General features: G+C 52.3%; 5 protein-coding genes across 5 annotated transcripts; 1 reads left to right on the top strand and 4 right to left on the bottom strand.

The window, feature by feature from the left end:
• Positions 1–104: 104 nt before the first annotated feature.
• CONPUDRAFT_155246 (uncharacterized protein) lies at positions 105–830 on the bottom strand (the record flags this gene model as incomplete). The annotated part of the gene is made up of 1 exon (XM_007771992.1): positions 105–830. One exon carries the CDS (start codon positions 828–830, stop codon positions 105–107), a length of 726 nt encoding a protein of 241 aa, XP_007770182.1.
• Positions 831–5,444: 4,614 nt separating this feature from the next.
• Positions 5,445–8,928, bottom strand: CONPUDRAFT_74179 (uncharacterized protein; the record flags this gene model as incomplete). Its single annotated transcript, XM_007771642.1, has 5 exons — positions 5,445–5,541; positions 5,801–6,717; positions 6,742–6,963; positions 7,954–8,538; positions 8,719–8,928. The coding sequence occupies 5 exons, from the start codon at positions 8,926–8,928 to the stop codon at positions 5,445–5,447; spliced, it is 2,031 nt and encodes a 676-aa protein (XP_007769832.1).
• A 648-nt stretch (positions 8,929–9,576) lies between these two features.
• CONPUDRAFT_144977 (uncharacterized protein) lies at positions 9,577–11,499 on the bottom strand (the record flags this gene model as incomplete). The annotated part of the gene is made up of 3 exons (XM_007771991.1): positions 11,375–11,499; positions 11,079–11,322; positions 9,577–11,016 (listed from the first exon to the last, which is right to left on the bottom strand). Exons 2-3 carry the CDS (start codon positions 11,292–11,294, stop codon positions 9,577–9,579), a joined length of 1,656 nt encoding a protein of 551 aa, XP_007770181.1. The 5' UTR covers positions 11,295–11,322; positions 11,375–11,499.
• An 818-nt stretch (positions 11,500–12,317) lies between these two features.
• On the bottom strand, positions 12,318–14,205 carry CONPUDRAFT_83113 (uncharacterized protein). The gene is made up of 7 exons (XM_007771990.1): positions 14,056–14,205; positions 13,940–13,978; positions 13,876–13,886; positions 13,582–13,764; positions 13,016–13,496; positions 12,799–12,941; positions 12,318–12,709 (listed from the first exon to the last, which is right to left on the bottom strand). The coding sequence occupies exons 1-7, from the start codon at positions 14,095–14,097 to the stop codon at positions 12,553–12,555; spliced, it is 1,056 nt and encodes a 351-aa protein (XP_007770180.1). The 5' UTR covers positions 14,098–14,205; the 3' UTR covers positions 12,318–12,552.
• Positions 14,206–14,400: 195 nt separating this feature from the next.
• On the top strand, positions 14,401–17,740 carry CONPUDRAFT_155242 (DNA repair exonuclease; the record flags this gene model as incomplete). The annotated part of the gene is made up of 12 exons (XM_007771989.1): positions 14,401–14,455; positions 14,506–14,636; positions 14,717–14,880; positions 14,943–15,039; positions 15,153–15,454; positions 15,517–15,702; positions 15,787–15,955; positions 16,053–16,498; positions 16,565–16,646; positions 16,728–16,802; positions 16,860–17,075; positions 17,549–17,740. The coding sequence occupies 12 exons, from the start codon at positions 14,401–14,403 to the stop codon at positions 17,738–17,740; spliced, it is 2,115 nt and encodes a 704-aa protein (XP_007770179.1).
• Between the last annotated feature and the right edge of the window lie 1,711 nt (positions 17,741–19,451).

Here is a 19,451-nt window from a genome sequence, read left to right as displayed (position 1 = left end):
TATTTCCACTCGCTGTGGGTTCAGTCCACCTAGGACAAGGAGCGGGAGCGAATGGGCGGACCCCAGGTCGTCATGGCATACATGTGTTTACTTGAAGGTTTGTGTTAGTTCAGCTGGCTCCCCATCCTGCATTGCTCAAGCAACTCATCTACTTTCTTCCAATTTGCAGCGCTATCGTGAACAGCTTCAGTTCCCATGGAGCCGTCTTTATGGTCGGCTAGGATGATATCCCGGAGATTTGGAGTCAAGCGGGACAGTACGTGAAAGACGTCCTCAACGTCGCCCTCGCAGAGCCGAGAGTCGAAAACTGTCCACGAACGTAAATGAGTGTGACGCGCCTCGTTGACTAGTATATCAAGCTGGGGGAAAGTGACCGGACCTGCAGGCACAATTGCGTCTACCGCCATCTCGAGCTCACAGAGCTCAATACAGTGACGGAGTAGGGATGTAAACCCCCAGAAAGTTATATTGATGTGGGTTGCATCGTCCTGCGGGCGAGTGATCCAATGTAACTTCAACTTGCGGAGGTCGGAAAACGACTGTGCGAGTTCAGACAGCATTGCATCGTCAAACGATGGTGGTGGTAAGTTGGCCAAAGCGAGGATTTGCAAGTATTGGAAACCAAAAAGAGGGCGAATGGCTTCAAATGGAAGGATGCCTGGGTGGCAGGGGTCCTCAAAGTCAAACTCGAAATCCCAGATCTGCGAGTCTGAGAGGGAGACAGAGGTGGCGATAGCGGAAATGGCTTCAGGAGCAGCTGTGTCTTCCTCAATATCTTTAACGTCGATTCGAATGCTTCCGAGGCTGGAGAGGTCACACAATGAATGCATGAGGCCCAGTGGAAACGTGCTGTGCTCAGATGGGTGGGAATCCGGGCGGATTGGTGAATCGAAGCATATCTCGTGGTGCTTCTTTGATGCACCGATACACACCAATGCGAACCGATGGCTGGACTGTTCACCGATTTTTTGGTGTCAATTCATGACGCCCATTGGCTCGGATCCGGGCACATCGGTTCGTATCGGTGCACGCATTCACGAGTACGTGAACTCAATTTAAATATCTAATTGATATAGTAGCATACGACTCAATTTGGTTTATTCCATCCATAGCGAAAATTCCAAAGCAGCTTGAGATTATCTATTAAAAGCTACTAAATATACATGCTGGCTATCTTTACAAATAATGAGCAATGGCATTAGCCGGATGCGCCCGACCGCGAGCCCGTCGATGGAATGAATCACGATATGTGATGGCAGAGGTAGCGAGTACGTACCACACAGAGGACACACTTTGTGCAGTCGCTGAGCAAAGGCAAGGTAAACCGGATTGCGGGAATCGACTCACCTGAATGTTCGATCACTTCCTACTCGTGAACTCGACAATCAGAAGTAATTTCGAGTGATGCAAGTTAAAGAGGTTGGCCGGAGTGGCGAATGTGGAAGAGTCATGTCGCGGAAACCAGGAGAATGTCGTAGTAGACGTACCCAAGTGTGTACGGACGGTGTTCGGGGTGGTGAAGAGGACGGTGGTGGTGGTGGGAGGAAGGAAGGGAGAGCTACGTACGCGCTCACGAACAAGGCTGTAACACGCGGGGATCAAAACTGCGGAGTTTCCTGACTGTTTTCAGAGAAGTCACAGCAAGCAGAGCCAAGCAACAGCTAACTTGAATATTACAGACCTACTGAAATGTGGTTTTACGGGGGCATTGCAATTGCCTATTTAGCGGACAAACACATAACTACTGCAAGGATATCACATTTAAATTCACTGTCCGAGCCAATCAGGACCTCTGCATGACGATGGAAACCCGCCAGGGCGAGAAACACTAAGATCGGACGACAGGTGAATAGGACGACGATGTGATTCGTAGAGAGAGGTACAGGGAGAGCAGGAGTGGTAGGAGAGCTTAAGCTAAGGAAGAGACGAGTATCGTACGTGCTTAAATAGAAGAATCGAGAAAGGATGCCTAGGGCAACGTATCGAGGAATAAGAGATCCAAAGGGAAAGTATCGAGAAGGAGGATATCAATGAAGCATAGTCCGCAGTTCGAAGAACGTGATCGACGAATAGGAGTTGACGTGATCGACGCGGAAGAAGATCGAAGTTCGGATGATCGAGACGGAGGTATATCTAGATCCTCGGGTGTGTCGTAAGCCGGCGGGCTTACACTCCTCCCCCCTCGGAAGAATCCCCAATGTTATGGAGGAAGGTGTCCAAGGCTTCGCAATCAGCCACTTCACGACCAGGCAACCAGAGGTCACCGGCAGGGCCCTCGTGACGCCATCTAACCAAGTATTGCCAACCTCGTCCTCGAGGGCGTCTGTCGAGGATTTGTTCAATTTCCCACTCTTGTTGGCCTTCATCAGTGACGATGGGAGCAGGAGGAGATCTTGAACGACCCGGGAACAGAGAGTCGTCGTTTGGGACATGTCGCTTGAGGTGGCTAGCATGGAAAGTGTTATGGACATGAGTAGCATCAGGTAAATCGAGAGTATATGAAGAAGACTCAGGGTGGGCAGAAATAATACGGTAGGGACCGTCGTAGCGTGGCATGAATTTTGCAACGCGTTTCTGTCCTTTCTGTAAGTATTCTCGACGTCTGTTCGCGGTAGAAAGATAGATGAGATCATCAAGTTTAAAGTGAGGGTCGGGATCACGATGTGCGTTTGCTGCAGAAGCTTGAGACGATTTTGCCAAAATCAATGCGTCGTGCGCATCTGCGACGTCGTCTTCAAGTCGACGAACAGCGGATAGAGCGTTCAGAAGGTCTTGAGATGTGTCGGAGAAAGTGTGAGGGAGTAAGGGAGGAATAAGGCGAGGAGTACGTCCAATGTGAAGCTGGAAAGGGGAGAACCCTGTGGAAGCGTTCACAGTACACATATAATTGAACCTCACCCGGGGTAAGACATTGATCCAGCCCGACTGACGACGTTCGACGAAGAAACGGAGGGATTGGTTTAAAGTTTTGTTTGTGCGTTCACTGGAGCCATCGGTCTGCGGATGGTAGCTCGAGGACATTTTAAGTTTAGTACCCGTCAAACGAGAGAGACATTTCCAAAATGCACTCATGAATAATTTGTCGCGATCGGACACAATGTCTTCCGGTAAGCCGTTCTCACAAAACCAGTGGTTGAAGAACAAGCCTGCACAGTCGGCGGCAGTGAGATCCATTTTACATGGAACAAGACGAATATCAGCGCCAAGACGGTCGGTGATTGTCAAAATACCGTTGAACCCATTATCGGGTGGCAAGGGACCGACAAAATCCATGGCAATGGACGAACCACGTTTATCAGGTATGGGTAGGGAATGAAGCGGGCCAGCGGGTTTAGTAGTGACGGATTTATTGCGAGCGCATTCAGAACACGAGGGGAGGTAGCTGTCCTCGAGGTCGCGCCGCATGTTTGGCCAATAGAACGATTGACGGAGAGCCGAGTAGGTTTTATCGAATCCGAAATGCCCAAGTGTGTCGTGGGCCAGGCGGAATAAATATTCGCGAATGTTGGTGAGACGGGGAACAACAAGTCTGTCACCAATGTACCAGAGCCCGTCTTGATGTCGAAGATCAGGCAAGGAGTCAGAGAGGGAACTGAGCTTTTTACACCAAGGGTCAGAGTCATAACCGGCTTTAATGTCAGTGACCAGGGTGTGGTCGGAGGTGATAGACAAAACAGAGGCAATGCAAGAGTTCGAAGCAAGGAATGGGGAAGGGAGTGAAGAAGCGTTATGTAGGTACTCAGCATGAGAGTCCGTAGGTGGAAGACGCGAGAGCGCATCCGCTACGGTGTTGTCTTTCCCTTGAATGTATTTGATAGAAAAATCGTATTGTGCGAGAAATTCTTGCCAGCGAGCTTGTCGGCGCGACAGATCGGGCTGGGTGAAGAAAAACTCTAAAGTTTTATGATCCGTATACACAGTGAATGGCACACCTAAGAGATCACATCGGAATTTCTTGAGAGCTTTAACGATAGCCAATAATTCTTTCTCGTGCACGGGATAGTTCAATTCCGCGCCTTTGAGTTGATACGAATAGTAAGCGACCGGTCGGGAATCCTCAAACGATGGTCCAAAAGAAAGGTAAGCGCCAGTAGTTTTATCGCTTGCATCACAGGAGACGAAGATGTTGTTTGTTGCAAGATCGTCGTAGTCAATGACCGTTAGACAGTCAGTGCTAGTGACGAGACATTTGATAGAGTCAAAGGCATGTTGATGAGATTGATCCCAATGGGGCCAATCCTTTTCTGTTTCCTTTGTCGTCAACGGTGTCAAGACACGGGTATGTGTACTCAACTGCGGTAAAAACTTGTCCAAGTAACGGACAATTCCGAGAAAGGAACGAACATCGTTCGCATTTCGAGGAGTTGGCCAGTGGAGGATTTTTGCAATTTTGGAAGGGTCCGCACGGATGCCGAGTGCGGATATATGATGCCCTAAAAATTCGACTTCGGTAGCGAATGACTGGGTCTTCTTTGGTGAGCAGAAAAGACTCGCCTTTCGAAGAGCATCAAGTACAAGTTGGACGTTTTTGACGTGTTCAGCCACGGTATCGGACCATATGATAATATCATCGAGGTAAACATGACATATCTTCCCGATGAGGTGCCTGAGGGCAGAAAACATGCGTCGTTGATGCGTGGCAGGGGCGTTACGACCGCCTTGCGGCATGACAGTCCATTCGTACAGGCCGAGAGGAGTGGCGATGGCGGTATATTTGATATCGTCGGGATGCACTCTCGTCTGAAAGAATGAATTAGTCATGTCAATCTTTCCGAAGATTTTACCTCTCGCGCAATCGCGTAGAATGTCATCAACACGCGGAAGGGGGTGATTGTCAGGGACCGTGTTGTCATTTAGCTTTCGGTAGTCGTTTACCCAGCGCGGTTTGGCGGTAGGATCTTTCTTGGGGATAAGAAAACATGGAGAAACAAAGGGACTATCTGATGGACGCAGACGTCCAGCTTCTAGATGTTCTTGTAGGAGCTGATTCCAGACGTCTCGATATTTGCGAGGACAAGAGTACGCGCGCGACTGGATCGTTTTGTTTGCATCTTTGAGACGAATACGATGGTGAACGTCAGAAGGAAGTGCATGAACGGGTGGCAACTCAGCTGGAAATCTATCCTGGTATTTCTTGCGCATTTCCTCGTCAAGACGTTGCAAATGATCCTTGTTATGATCAGCAGCAGCGAGAAATTGGATTTTGTTAAGAACAGATGAGATGACGTTACTCGGACTTAATTCCGAGGTTGTATGTTGTTCAAGACTTGCGCGTCGATCCTTCGAACAAGCGTAGAGCTCAGAAAGAACATTTGCGTGCAATTCGACCGTGTCATAATTTGTACAAGGGCTTGGAGAAGGGACGGGATCGAGGGTGGAAACTTTGTTCGGAGAAAGAAGGTCGTAGCTAGAATCCTTCGCAATACACGAACGGGACTCATGGTCTAAAATGATGCGATTGTGAGAAAGAAAAGGTCCTCCCAAAAGGAGGGGGACTGCAAGGTTATCAACAAGTATTGCTCTGAGGCGCCTTGAGCGCCACTGATTATCCATAGACAAGGGAGAAAGATAAACGAAACAAGAAAGAGAGGATGATGAATTAGAAAGAACATTCGAGGCCTCTATGGGTTTATCGAGTTGTCGAACACGGAGTCCGAGTCGAACGACCAAGTCCGAGTTAATCAGAACTAAGTGTGAACCATGGTCAATGAGGGCGTGAACCTCAATCGAAGATGGGGAGCTTGGGCCGTCAAGAAGACAGCTCCAAAAAAGGTGGGGAACGGATACTGGAGCTACGCACTGGTCAGAGTCCTCTTCTTCGAAGACGACGGAGGGCATGACGGCGGCGACGGCATTCGAAGAAATGGGAGCTCTGTTCTTCGGCGTTTTGTTCGCTTGGGCAAGGAGCTCGCGTACGACGTCTTTCGTGCGTTTCTTGTAGCCTTTCGCGTCCGGAGCAGGGAGTTTGCACTCCTTAGCGAAGTGGCCGGCTTGAGGCATACGACATTTGAAACAACCGTCTTCTTCCGTAAGGTTTTCGCGTTCGTAACCATCAAGCGCCTCGAGTTGATCCTCGGAGTACTGACGTTTGGTCTTCTTCTTCTCGTTGCTGGAGCCAGTACTGTCATCGGATGAACGAGTTGTACGAGGCTTCGAGGAAGAAGAGTGAAGACTTAACGCGGAACGAGCGGCTTCGATGAAGCCCTTGAGTTTGGTCTCTTCGAGAGCGACAGCGCGAATCCAGTCGTCGATGTCGATGTCTGCAGCAAGTTTTGCGGTGTCGACCGAGTCCTGAAGGTGTTTCTCCATCCGAGCAGAGAGTTCGGAGAGGAGGTGCTTGTCGTCCATGTGCTCGGGCTCACCGATGAGAAAAGAGTTCATACGACGAATCTCATTAGCCCAAACATCAAAAGACTTGTCACCTTGAGAAAGGCGAGTGATGTCGCGTTTGAGATTGCGAGACCAGCCCTTCGCGAGCCAGCGAGAACGAAATTGGACAAAGAAGTCGTCTAGACTGAGGATGGAGAGAGTGGCCTTGTTGTTCTTGTACCAGGTGCGGAAGCGATGGTCGAGGAAACCAGCAAAGACATAGTTCGGGTGGTTCTTCGCGTCGACATTCTTGACCATAAAGTAGTTCTCGCAAGCTTCTTGATACCGAGAAGCCATCTCGGGGGTCAAGTCGCCCTCGGTGAGCGCAGGCTGCTTCCCCGGAGCGTCCTGAGACACCGTAGCCTTACGTACCATATCAAAGGAGGAAGGGCGGCGTCGATACTCGAAGCGAGGGAGATCGTCGTCAGAGTCAGAGTCGGAGTTGATAGCCAACCCGATGTCGTCGTCGTCAGAGGCAATTGGTGTCAACGGAGACGATGGTTGAAGATCGTTGTTGCCAGAGCCGGGATGTGCACCGGTGCTGGGATCGTTGTTGAACAGCGGAGGAAGTACAATACCGAGTTCGCGAGTACGCTGTCGAGTGACGCGTTCGGTAGACAGATTGGGCAAGGTGGACGGGGTCGAGTAGGAGTAGGTAGACAGGTGTGCGTACAAGACGCTCAGGTGGACAGGTTCGCGTACGAGACGCTCAGGTAGAGAGCAACGTCAGAAGACGTGCTATATAGACGAATAATTCGTCAGCGATGAGGATGAGAGAGACGAAATGACAGGCCGTGGATATTCAAAAAAAAGTGGAAACCCGCCAGGGCGAGAAACACTAAGATCGGACGACAGGTGAATAGGACGACGATGTGATTCGTAGAGAGAGGTACAGGGAGAGCAGGAGTGGTAGGAGAGCTTAAGCTAAGGAAGAGACGAGTATCGTACGTGCTTAAATAGAAGAATCGAGAAAGGATGCCTAGGGCAACGTATCGAGGAATAAGAGATCCAAAGGGAAAGTATCGAGAAGGAGGATATCAATGAAGCATAGTCCGCAGTTCGAAGAACGTGATCGACGAATAGGAGTTGACGTGATCGACGCGGAAGAAGATCGAAGTTCGGATGATCGAGACGGAGGTATATCTAGATCCTCGGGTGTGTCGTAAGCCGGCGGGCTTACAGACGATTTGTGTCGGTTTCAGGACTTATAAAGACTTGGCATTTCACGAAGCAAACACGGCAATACTTCTTTTCACCAGGACCGCTGCTGGGAATATTCCATTCATGAAAAAGACGATTGATGAAGCAACAGCGGGAAGCTCGGGCCCGTATCTAGTTCCCTGAGTGCCATATGCGTCGAACTTTTTGGTATTCTAGTCGCGTCAAGGTCACATGCACTGGCTTTCACCAATATGCCCGTATTTTATTGATGAAAAATCAAAGATGTACCCTACTATGCTTCGATTCACCAATCCGCCCGGATTCCCACCCATCTGAGCACAGCACGTTTCCACTGGGCATGAGGTGCGCCAGTGGAGTCAGATTTATCCATGCGGATATGGCCGTGAGGCGTGGAAAGGACACCGAGGTGACGCGGGGATATAATTCGGATGAGCCAATGAGGGGAGAGAGCTTTTGGATGCCGAGGTGGAGCTGATCAAGCGCAGGAAAGAGAGCGATTGGCTCAAGCAGCCGAGCAACTGGAATAGCGAGGGTGTGTTCCAACGTGATGCTGAAAGATGTGAGTTTGTGAAGCCTTCCCGTAGCGTCTCTCAGAACTTCTAGAAGCTTATCAGTGGCTGGTCCGTTCTCCAGCTGCTCTTCTACACGCAAGGCGACGTACTTGAGCAGTGGACTTGCTCTGCTCGCTATGCCTAGTATGTGAAGCGAGTTTGATTTCAGGAAGGCCAGCACAACCGATGTGAGGGAAGGTCCGAAGATCAACTGCGGAAAATGTATGATGTCGCTCAGCAGAGCGTCCCCGATGATATCGGACGTCCAGTCTCCGTCCCAGATCTCCAGTTCTTGCAGGTTTGGCAAAAGGCTATCGTCACAGTATGAATACACCTCGCTGAGTGCATGTGGATCCACAAAGATAATATTTGACGCGGGATTGAAGCGTACGACTCGTACGCGAGGGATATACTTATTTCTGCAGTACAAGCCAATCTGCACGTATCATGGCACGATTGAAGAAGATTGTATAGGAGGTGGGGAGGGAGTCTTCGTCTCCAGACTCCGAGTTAGTATCGTGTGTCTTTGTAAGGTAGCCGTTATTATGGGTGGGTGGGATGATCGTCAAGTGTTCAGTTCATAACCTTTATCTTCGACAGAAGAGTGTTACTTTACCTCTACAAGTCTAAGGTCCCATAGATCCCTCGGTAGACACATGAACAGATCCGCCAGAGAGCGTATCTCATAGTAGAGCGCATCAAGAGCAGGGTCCCGGAAGGCCTTGCATGTCAGGGCAAGTGCGAGGAGGTCTGATGGATCATTTGGTTCGTGCGCTTGCTCACATATCTCGGAGAGAAGCTCGGTGACTCTTAAACAGTGATGCATATTCGGTGAAGAGTAGCAATTGCACCGCAGCTGAACACTCTTGTCTGCAGTTGAGCAACGCTGTATATGTGACAACTGAGCGGACGTACCGTATACTCTATCCCTTGCTCCGATGTTTGAATGAATGGTAGTAGCGGTTCGACCGCTAGCCCGCGGAGATGTGATGTGTGAGGAAGATGTTAGAAATGTACGTCGACAATGGTAGATTCGAGCGGGACAGAACACGCGAAAGCAGCGCGCGGGAAAGTTTCGGTACTTGAACAAATTACCCACGGGCTTTCGCGCCGACGTGCTAACGCGTAACGGCCCGTATTCTATCCGCGACAATTCTCGATGTTACACCCTCAAGGCTCAAATGTGCCTGTAACCCGACTATATTTCCAAGGTATATAAGTATTTGCCAGCTTTAGCGAGACATTTGTAGCATAAAACAACCCACCATTTAGCGCTTTACTTCGAGGCAAAATATGTGGTCAGCTCAATCATAATATTTCCAAGTAATGCGTACAGGTGTCCTTGGCTTTAGCTGCATGACTGAATCCGTACATCCTTCAGCAAATCCGACCAAATCCGAACAGACAAAGATGCCTCCCTGCAGTGTTGCATTGCATTCGAATTTCGAAATCAAAAACCCTTGTTTACTGAAGCTCAGGCACCGTAGACATGCCGAACATAATGTTTGCGTGCCTCCATACAGCACTCGAGCCGCTCGTTAACTTGTCTCCAAATCTCGGCGTCTTCCTCAACCACACTATGGGGCCATGTGCTTGCTTCAGCTGCTGTGTATACAACCTCTGAAAGGTGCGGGGCTGTGCACGCCAAGACACGAGAAACATACTGAATATCGTTTTCCATAATGAACGAGTCGAAGACTTCCCATTTGGTGAGCGAGGTCTGACAAACATTAGCGGCAGACGTCCCGATATCGGATCGGCTATGAGGAGTGTCTTCTTCGGTTACGTCAACTGTCAAGCCAAGCTCCGCGAGTTTGGGACAATTACGGAGTAGCGAGACGAGCCCCATAAGCGTGACTCTGGTGTCGAGGCCACTGTGATACTTGTTGCTACTCCAGAGGAGCGACAGAGTCCTTAAATCGGAGAACGCTCCTGAGAGCTCGTCGATCTGATCATCATCGAATGCAGGGTGTGGGAAGCATACCAAACGAAAGTGCTGAATGGTCGGAAACCTGAACAACGGGCGAAGATGTTTGAAAGCAGCCAAGTTCGGGGGATATTGCTCCGGAAACTGCAGCTTAACACCCCGAATCGGAAACGCAGAATTGGAGATCCAATTAGCCATGTAGGCAATGGTCTGGGGTATAGCATTGTCTCCTTCGCATTGCTCAAAGCACAAGACGACCACTTCTAGGCTGGGAGCATGCAACGAGGACATGAGGTGTGCAATCTGGCATGCGTTTCCCGCTAGCCGGAGACGTGTGAGCTGCGGAAACAGATTTGTACCGCGGTCGACGGAAGCTGAGGGAAAGGAAAGGGAGAGGTTACGACATCGTATGTTGAGATACTGTAGAGAAGGAAGGGTTGCAAGCATAGCGAGGACGGGAATGAATGGTACAGGAGACTCAAAGTGTACGAAGTTGGCTTGGAAAATCCGGATCTTCTTCAGGCTCCGTGTAACATTCTCTAGGGCTTCTAACAGCTTCTTCTCCAGCAGCTGGTCCCCGACCGATTTGTAAAGGGTAAAAGACAGCTTCTCAATAAGTGGGCTGGTGCGACTCAAAGCATTTAGTGTGTGGAGTGATGTTGACTCCAGCCAGTCAAGGCTGAGAGTCGTGAGAGTCGGCCCGAAGAAAAGCTCCGGGAAATGCATTATGCCGCGCAATAAAGGAACGCGGTCGACGAACCTCCACTTCGAATTGAAGACACGGTAATCTCGCAAGTTCGGAAGAAGGTTGTCGCCACTGAAGGAGCGCACTGCGCTAAGGGCCTCCGAGTCGACGGAGATGAACTTTGAGGCTGTATTGAGGTGAACGATCCGCACCCGCTGCCTATAGGTTTGTAGGATGAGCCAGTCAGCGTGAACCATCGCGCGACTGAAAAAGAGAGTCGAAGCAGCAGCAGCATTCGGGCCCTAATACATCCACACGGTCACAATCAAGCCTCAAGAGGAACAGCGCAGATGATGTATCTTACCTCATCCTTCCTGAGCGTCCACAAGTCCCGAGGAAGGCACATGAACAGATGAGCAGTATAGTGAAGCTCGTAGTAGAGCACGTCGAGGGCTGGATCTTTGAAGGCTTTACACGTCATCGCGAGCGCGACAAGGTCGGATGCGTTGTTCGAGTCTGGATCGTTTGCATGGTAACAAACTTGCGTAAGCAGCTCCGGTATCCTTATGCAATCATGCATGGCGGAGTGAACTCGTTGATATGTCGTGCTGAGAAACCATGAGACGTTACGACACGACAGACGCTAGCGGACAAACGCACCTATTCACAGCGCAGACAGAGTCAAAAACGCGCTTTCTTGGTGATTTGACGTGTCGAATGTAGGCCTGTGTGTGTTCAGGATTTTATGGAAGAGCTAATGCTTGTCGAACCCCAATGTAGTGGGCAACGGAGCGACTTGGAGGCTCTTGGAGGGAACGAGCGGAGGCAAAAGGCACGCCAACTTCGGGACCTTTATGGTTACCGTTTTTGTGACTCGCCCCTATTGTTATGGCGTGCTTCACTCACACCACAGTGAACCCAGTTTATTAGCAGCGGGCGGTCATAAAAAGGGGTCTCCATGTTCCTAAAAACCCGTAATCTATGCCAACCAAAGCCGACGCCAACCTGTTTAACAGGCGCATCAGCCACGCGCCTCCCGGCATCATCGGCAGGGATATTTTAGAGAGAGAGAGAGAGAATTCACATTTATACAAGACACGCCGTCGCCACGCTCCCGCATCCAACTAGCCGTTTTATGTTTAGCTCACAGTGATAGTTTGAGGTTTAGGAGAAACTGTTGGGACTAGTAGATTTGAAGTAAGTTATTGTACAGGCATTCCGTACAGATACTGCGTGGAGTACTAAGTAAAGCTTGTGTAGCCCGGGGAAGCGAAATTCATCCCGACAGGCCTTCAGGTTGACGTTGAACTCCGATTGAAGGCGAGGAGAATGAAAGGCCTGCACGCGATGAAATCAGTGGATACAACGAAGCTCCGAGAGTGACACATGCACGAGCCAAGATCTAAGCGCGGCTCCGTTTGGCCTGGTGACGTTTGTGGTCCGACACATACGACTCGACATGGAGCCAGATGGAATAACCACTGGAGTACACGCCGTCGACCTCCTGGGACATCTACCGCCTCAATAGTCCAATGAGATAGTACTCCCACCCAGACAATACTTGGGCTGCAGTTCTCAAGACTCGGCCAAACATCAAATATTGGGCGTGCACAGCAAGAGTGCAAAGTCTATATTCTCGTGAGTCAAGCAGGTACCGGTATCAGTGTATGTATGCAACCTGCAACTATCCAACCATACTCATCCAATGAGTACACGTATCATCGCCCACCACCCCTCCAGCATCCTATCCATCGAAATCTAACACCGCCCACCCTCCCCAAGCAGCATGGAGCCGCTCTCGATATCACCAACGAGCGGCAAAGGCGTAAACAAGCCGCCTATTCGGGCTTGCCCTTGCCAGACTCGACGTCCTCGAGCGGGACGCGCTCGTACTTGCTCGCGTCGGGCTTGGGCGCGCTCTGCGACTCGAGGTGCTTGACCCAGGTGTAGTATATCGAGCCGCCGAGGATGACCGCGATCGAGCCGGCACGTCCACTGTAACGTGTGCAAGAGTAATCTCAACGTTAGCGAACAAGGACAAGAGCGGTAGGGAGCGAACAAAGGGAGGAGGGATGAGGACGCACAAGGAGATGACTTCGGCGAAGAGCCACATGCCAAGGAGGGAGGCGGCGACGCCGCGCACGGCGGAGGAGACCATGTGTGTGATGGGCGAGGTGATCTTGATGGAGAGCAGGGAGGCGATGCTCATCAAGAAGCCGAGGGTTCCCTGTTGCAGCGTTGCATCACCGTCAGCCCGTGAAGAGAGAGCAGGAGGGGAGGGGAGGGAAAAACGAAACGCACGGTGATGATCGACCCCCACACGAACTTCTGCAGCACGCTCATCTCACCGGACTCCGCATAGCTCGTAGCATAGCCCACAGCCGGCGTCGCGCCCTCGAACAGCTCGAGGACCGCGGGGACCTCACCGGCCAGGAAGATGACGGGGATCATGAGGACGGCGCTGAGGAGGTTGGTGTACCAGCTGAGGTTGAGCGCGCTGCCGCCGACGACATCGAGCGACTTCTTGATGACGACCGAGTGCACGGCGGTGATGGCGGAGCTCGTGACACCGAAGAAGATGCCGATCATGGAGACGGGGACGGAGTCGAGGAAGACGCCAACGAAGAAGCCGAGGGTGATGATGCCGCACGAGACCAGGATGCGCAGGGATGGGCGGGCGGCGAGGAGCGTGAAGGAGGTGAGCACGGTGAACGGGAGGACAAGCCCGCGCGCGACCTGGTAGAAGGAGGCGTCGACGTATTTCAGGGTGAAGTTGCTGAAGCTGTTGATTGGTGCGAGACACGGGGGCGTCAGTTTCAGGTTTGTGCGGGTGAGATAGAGAGATAAGGATAAGAGGGTCACTGTACCTGAGACCGACGACGTTGAGTCCGACCATGGGGAAGAGACCCTTCATGAGTGCCGCATCGATGCGGAGTGGGAGGACGAGGAAGCGTGCTGCGTGGGCCGCGAGGAAGAGCCACACGGCAATGACGAGCTGTGTGAAGAGGAAGAATAGTGGTGCAGACGTCTCCTTGAGCACCCATTTGTTGCTGCATGCACCAACGAGTAGAAAGTTGTGTAGAAGATAGGTGCGGTCAGCGACGCGGAACGAGGATCATATCAGCAAACGATGGTGAGTGGGCGTATGGGAGAAAGCGCACGCCATGACCATCTGGCAGAGACGTGTCAGTGCATGTCTTCAAGGAGGAGAGAGAGAGAACATACCGCTAGGGCAGCGACGAGGTAGAAACACACGGTGCCGAGCTGTCATGCATAATCCGGGATGAGCCCAAGTGTCTTCGGCATGCCGAGGCACGGCACGACATGGGACAGAGACGTACCACGAGCATACGGTCGTGCGGCTTTGCATTCTGCTGGGCCATCTTATCTACGGTGTTGTAGGTGGTAGTGTATTAGGATTAAGGAGCGATAGTGAGGGAGGATATTTTGGGGGCGGAGAGCGTGCTTTGTGCAACGCTGAGGGCGGTGAGGGGAGAGGGCAATGAGGTAAAATTCTCAGGCGTCGATCTGTATTCGCTGTCGCCGCAGCAGCCACCTTGGTCCACTTTCTCACCATCACATCATCCTGCCACACAACACGCGACGCGTCGCCAAATTACGCCTCTGCTCCTATCCTCTCCCCTTCCCCATACCTAGACTCATATTCTCACTAGCGACTGAGGACCATGTCAAGTGACAGAGACGCGTCTCTCCCTCCCCCGCCTACCATCCGCAATTCTCGTGAGCGCTGATCTGCCTTTCACTCACCAGCAGCTGACGCGACACTACAGTGGTCGACGACACCGTCCGCATCCTCCTCGCCACAGACAACCACATTGGCTACCTTGAACGCGACCCCATCCGCGGTCAAGACTCTATCAACACCTTCAGAGAAATTCTTCAACTCGCAGTCAAGCATGACGTTCGTCTCTACCCCTTTCCCTCCACCACCTTCCCTCTTATGCTCATCGTCCCTATGCACTGACACAGCATCAATCATAGGTCGACTTCATCCTCCTCGCAGGAGACCTCTTCCATGAGAACAGGCCCTCACGCGACTGCCTCTACCAGGTCATCGCCCTACTGCGCGAGTACACGCTTGGCGACAGGCCTGTTCCGGTTGAATTGTTGAGTGATCCCAACGAAGGACAGGCGGAAGGGTACAAGTGCGTTCCAATCCACGTAAATGTTAGCGATATATGTCAGATTAACAGGAACAACACGACAGCTTTCCTGCGGTAAACTACGAAGACCCAAATTTGAACGTTGGCATACCCGTATTCTCGATACACGGCAACCACGACGACCCACAGGGCGCCGGCACTGTAAGTTACGTTTTCCTCCATCTCACACCCGAATTATCGAGGCATCCTTCATATATGACACAGTAACCTTTCATCATCCTTTGCTCACACGCATATACCCAACCCCCACACAGCAAGGTGCCCTCTGTGCACTCGATGTCCTCTCCGTTTCCGGCCTGCTCAATTACATGGGCAAATTCGACCTCCCCGTCTCCTCCTCCGGCGACCCCTCCAATTCCAACCCAGACCCCAGTGCAGGTGGCATCGGGATCCGCCCCGTGCTACTGCGCAAGGGACGCACGCGTCTGGGCCTGTACGGCGTGGGCAACGTCAAGGATCAGCGGATGCACTTTGAGTTGAGGAGCAATCGCATGAAGATGTATATGCCGAGGGACAAGGACGACTGGTTCAATGTGCTGTTGATTCATCAGAACCGGTGTGTTTCTTAACTCTCTGCCCTTTCTCTCGGCGTATGCTGAAGGACGATCCGGATGAAAGAGTACGGCACGGCCCCCAGGAGTATGTCCCCGAAGGCATGTTCGACGACAGTGTCGACCTCGTCGTCTGGGGGCACGAGCACGACTGCCGGATTGTGCCCGAGCCGGTCGCTGGTAAACCGTATTTCATCACCCAGCCAGGCTCGTCGGTCGCCACCTCGCTCGCGGACGGCGAGGCTATCGAGAAGTGCGTTACCACTGTTATCTTTCGAATTATCCTCGAAAATTCGCTCATGTCTCCGCGTTTGCATACATCCTATTCGTCTTTCAGACACGTAGCACTCCTCGAGATCCAGCACAAGGAATTTCAGCTCAAGCCACTCGCGTTGCGCACCGTGCGCCCGTTCGTGCTCGAGGAGATCATCCTCTCCGAGATCGCAGACGAGGAGAACGTCGATCTTGGCGACCAGATGGCTATCACCAAGTTCCTACGCGGGAGGGTACGTTTCTTTCTCCTCTACACCTGTCCCATACACCCACCTTTCCTCCATCGAAAGACACGCTAGCTAACCGACGGACACACGATGTCGCCTACAGGTCAACGCCCTCATTGACCGCGCCAACGAGCAATGGGACGACCGCAACGCCCGCGCGCTCGACGAAGGCGACCCCGAGCTCCCGCGCATGCTGCCCCTCGTCCGCCTCAAAGTCGACACCACCGGCGTCTCGGAGATGTCGAACCCGATCCGGTTCGGGCTCGAGTTCACGGGGCGCATCGCGAACCCGCGCGACGTGCTCGTCTTCCACCGCGCCAAGGCCAAGGCCGCCGCGGGCGGTAAGTCGGGCGGCAGGGCGGACGATCCGCTGGAGCTGAGCATCGACGATCCGAGCTTGAGCGCGGCGGAGAAGCTGAGTAGGGTCAGGGTGGCGACGCTGGTGCATGAGTATTTGGCGGCGCAGAATTTGCAGCTGCTGGGCGAGCAGGGGATGAGTGATGCGATTCGGATGTTTGTGGAGAAGGACGATCCGCATGCGATTCAGCTGTGAGTGTTTGAAATCTTTGTGCGTGAAGTCGTCGAGTGTGGTTGTTGATGAATGCGGATGTGTAGACACGTTAATGCGGCGCTTAAGTCGCTCATGAAGGGTGTGCAGGCGAACGGGGAGGTGGACGAGGGAGAGCTCGAGGATGTGGTATGTTTCTTTATTCCTTTTGTTGTTTTGTCCCTGTTTCTCGTCGGTTTAATGACATCTTGCCCTCTTGCCTATTTGTAGCTCGAAAAAGTCCGCGAACAACACGATAAAGCCTACACAGACAAAACCAAGGACGGCAAGTCCGCAAAGGCCAAGGTAAGTCCCCACCTACACATCACTCCTCACTGGCGGTCTTGACTCTCGCTCGCTTAGGGCAAGCAAAAAGCCAAAGGCGACGACTCGGACGCGTCCGTCGACAGCATGATGATGGACGTCGACGCTGGTGCCAACAACAACTCTGACTTTGGCGAGGAGTCCGACGAGCCTGCGCCGCCGACGAGGAAAAAGGCGGCCGCCCCAGCTAAGAAAGCGGCAGCGAAGGCCCCGGCGAAGAAGGCCGCGGGTGGGAAGGGGAAGAAGGCGGTGGCCGTGAGTGTTTTCTTCCTTGCTGCCCTTTTTCACTCGTTTGCTTTCCAACTTTCGCGGGGCGTTTCTTCTGCGAGCTGCTCGTGCGGAACCTTGCTGTTCGGGGCCTTTGTCTTGTGTTCCCTATAATGTGGGCGGGGTAAACTGTTATCAAACGTCTTCGAAGTCGAAGTCGAGTTGTCCATCCCGGTTTTATTTTCGTCTTCTCTCGGGTGTTGCTCGCCGTATGTTGTGAGGGCGGTCTTCACCGAGTCCGGCGAGGCCTCGCGCTCTCAGGGGCTCTGTGAGGATAAACTGTCTCATTCTCACCTCTTTTCTTGGGTTTGATCCCCGTTTCCCGTGTGCGCGGTTGTACCCCGAGGACGTTAGCCCTCTCTTTCACAGCGACACGGTGACGGGGATGAACTGTTATCAAACGTCCTCGAAGTCAAATTCTGTGAAGTCGCGTTGTATCTGACTTTCTCCGATCTTCCCAGAGCGAGTCCGAGGGCGAGTACATCGAACTGGACGAAATTGATGACGATGAGGAGGAAGAATCGATGCCGAAACCCACACCTGCCAAGCGCACGAACCGATCGTCCGTGCTAAGGTTCGTCGCTCGCCCTTCGCGCTCCCGCGTCCGCCTTCTTCGCTGGGTTATCGCGCTGACCGAATCCACCCTGCGCTGATCGCTATCTGATCCTTCGCTCTCCCGCTTTGGAACTTCTATCTCACATACCTTGGTGGCCACCACTTTTTTAATGGGCGATGCTGCTCGCTGTGGGTTGAATACATCAGCCAGAGTCAATCAGCAGCCAAGAAAGCGCCTGCGCGCAAAACGCCCGCGCCGAAGGCGGCCACGTCGAGGGGCGGACAGTCGCAGGCGACGCTCTCGTTTGCGCCTGCGGGGCGCGCGACGGGGCGGGCGGCGGCGAGCAGAGCGAGGGCAAAAAATGCTAAGGTGGTGAGTGCAAATCTCGAATTACAAGCGATTCTACATTTCCTTGCTTTCTAAGTTTCCTCGTCACTTCACGTTCGGATCTTCGGGCCGGTTTACCGAGTGTACTAATTCTGTGTTTTTGGTTTGCAGGTTGAGCTTGATAGCGATTAAGGAAACCCCGGTGCGGTTCCTTTGGAGTCGGGAGTCGGGATAAATACGAGTGTTGTATGGATGCGCATGTACGTGCTTTGCTGGTATGGTACTAATAACGGGTCATAGTTAGCCCATGGCCTCAAAACTTTTTGTGATATCGACCGACATGACGCTGAGCACACGCTCGGCAAGCTTGGTCGATCGCGAACATATGGCCAGCGCCCAACGTGGGGCGCCCCTGTGGGCCTTCATATAAGTAAGTAATCGGTGCCTCGCAAGTGGCACGTCGGGCACCGGTGCGCCGCAGCCGACGCGGTGACCTTGAACCGGGCGGGTACCGGGAGTCGGGTGCTTCCCTGTGCCTCCGCAAAAAGACGCGAAATAAGCTTTTCTTTCTCGGAAAATCCCTACTGGCAACGAGCATATGCTCATTTACCGTTTGTTCGACGATGCTACGGCACCGAGCACCCGCGCGTTGGTTTCCTGGACTTGCGCCAGTTGTCTGGGTGCTGTGATGACACCATGGTCGAGTAACCAGAGCTTTTTCGAGGATCCCCGGCACGACCTCAGTTGACGCTCGAGTAAGTAGCTTATTCTCGAGAACTGAGAACTCCTTCGGGATAGAGGACCGGCGTTGTGGCGTCCAAGCGCATCAAGCAACCCGGCGGCATTTCTATGGTGGTACCCTGTGATAAGTCGTGTGGTGTGTGCCGTATACGTACGTACAACATGACGGTATCATACACGATGCGTTTCTTTTTGTCACTTACTGGTACTTGACACACTCGGCTAACTATTCTCCAAATTGCAGAAAGCACCACTCTTTTTTACGCCTGTCACTACTATTGCGGGGGAACTATTTAGGGATACATGCGAGCGTGCTGCGTATAAACGGAAAGTCCAAGGACTGAAACAGAATGCGCAGTAGCAAACAGTAGATGGAGGCAGCTAAAGAAAGCACCACTCCAGCATCTGTTGTAAGGCTTGTTCAGTTCCTAACAATCAGCTGTGGAACGTACCACATCGATCTGTGCATATGTACCATGAGTGGGCTCGTCAGCTAGCACTGACGACATCGGGAGCGACTGACACCCGTTAGGTTCATCAGAACCGGTCGTTGGTCCCGTCTTCGGGAATACTGTAGATATCCCATGGTCTCAAGGTTAGTCGTGAGATCGCCGCTCTGATGGCATCATGTTGAATACTGACTTCAATGATAATCCTTTCATCAGATCGGACGAAAGACGAGGAACAGTCTATAATTCAAAAGGTTCCAGACTTAATGGGCATAGCCAGCGGCCCGTCTT

The sequence above is a fragment of the Coniophora puteana genome, assembly GCF_000271625.1.
Source record: "Coniophora puteana RWD-64-598 SS2 unplaced genomic scaffold CONPUscaffold_8, whole genome shotgun sequence".
NCBI lineage: Eukaryota > Fungi > Basidiomycota > Agaricomycetes > Boletales > Coniophoraceae > Coniophora > Coniophora puteana.
Note: the sequence above shows the minus strand (reverse complement) of the source record. Positions and strands in the feature narration are given on the sequence as shown.

Coding starts and splice junctions, on each gene's coding strand:
- CONPUDRAFT_83113 (XM_007771990.1), bottom strand. CDS start 14,097: ATGGCCCAGCAGAATGCAAAGCCGCACGACCGTATGCTCGTG. Junction 12,942..13,015: donor TGTGGGGGTCGATCATCACC/GTGCGTTTCGTT, acceptor ACGCTGCAACAG/GGAACCCTCGGCTTCTTGAT. Junction 12,710..12,798: donor TTCGCCGAAGTCATCTCCTT/GTGCGTCCTCAT, acceptor CACACGTTACAG/TGGACGTGCCGGCTCGATCG.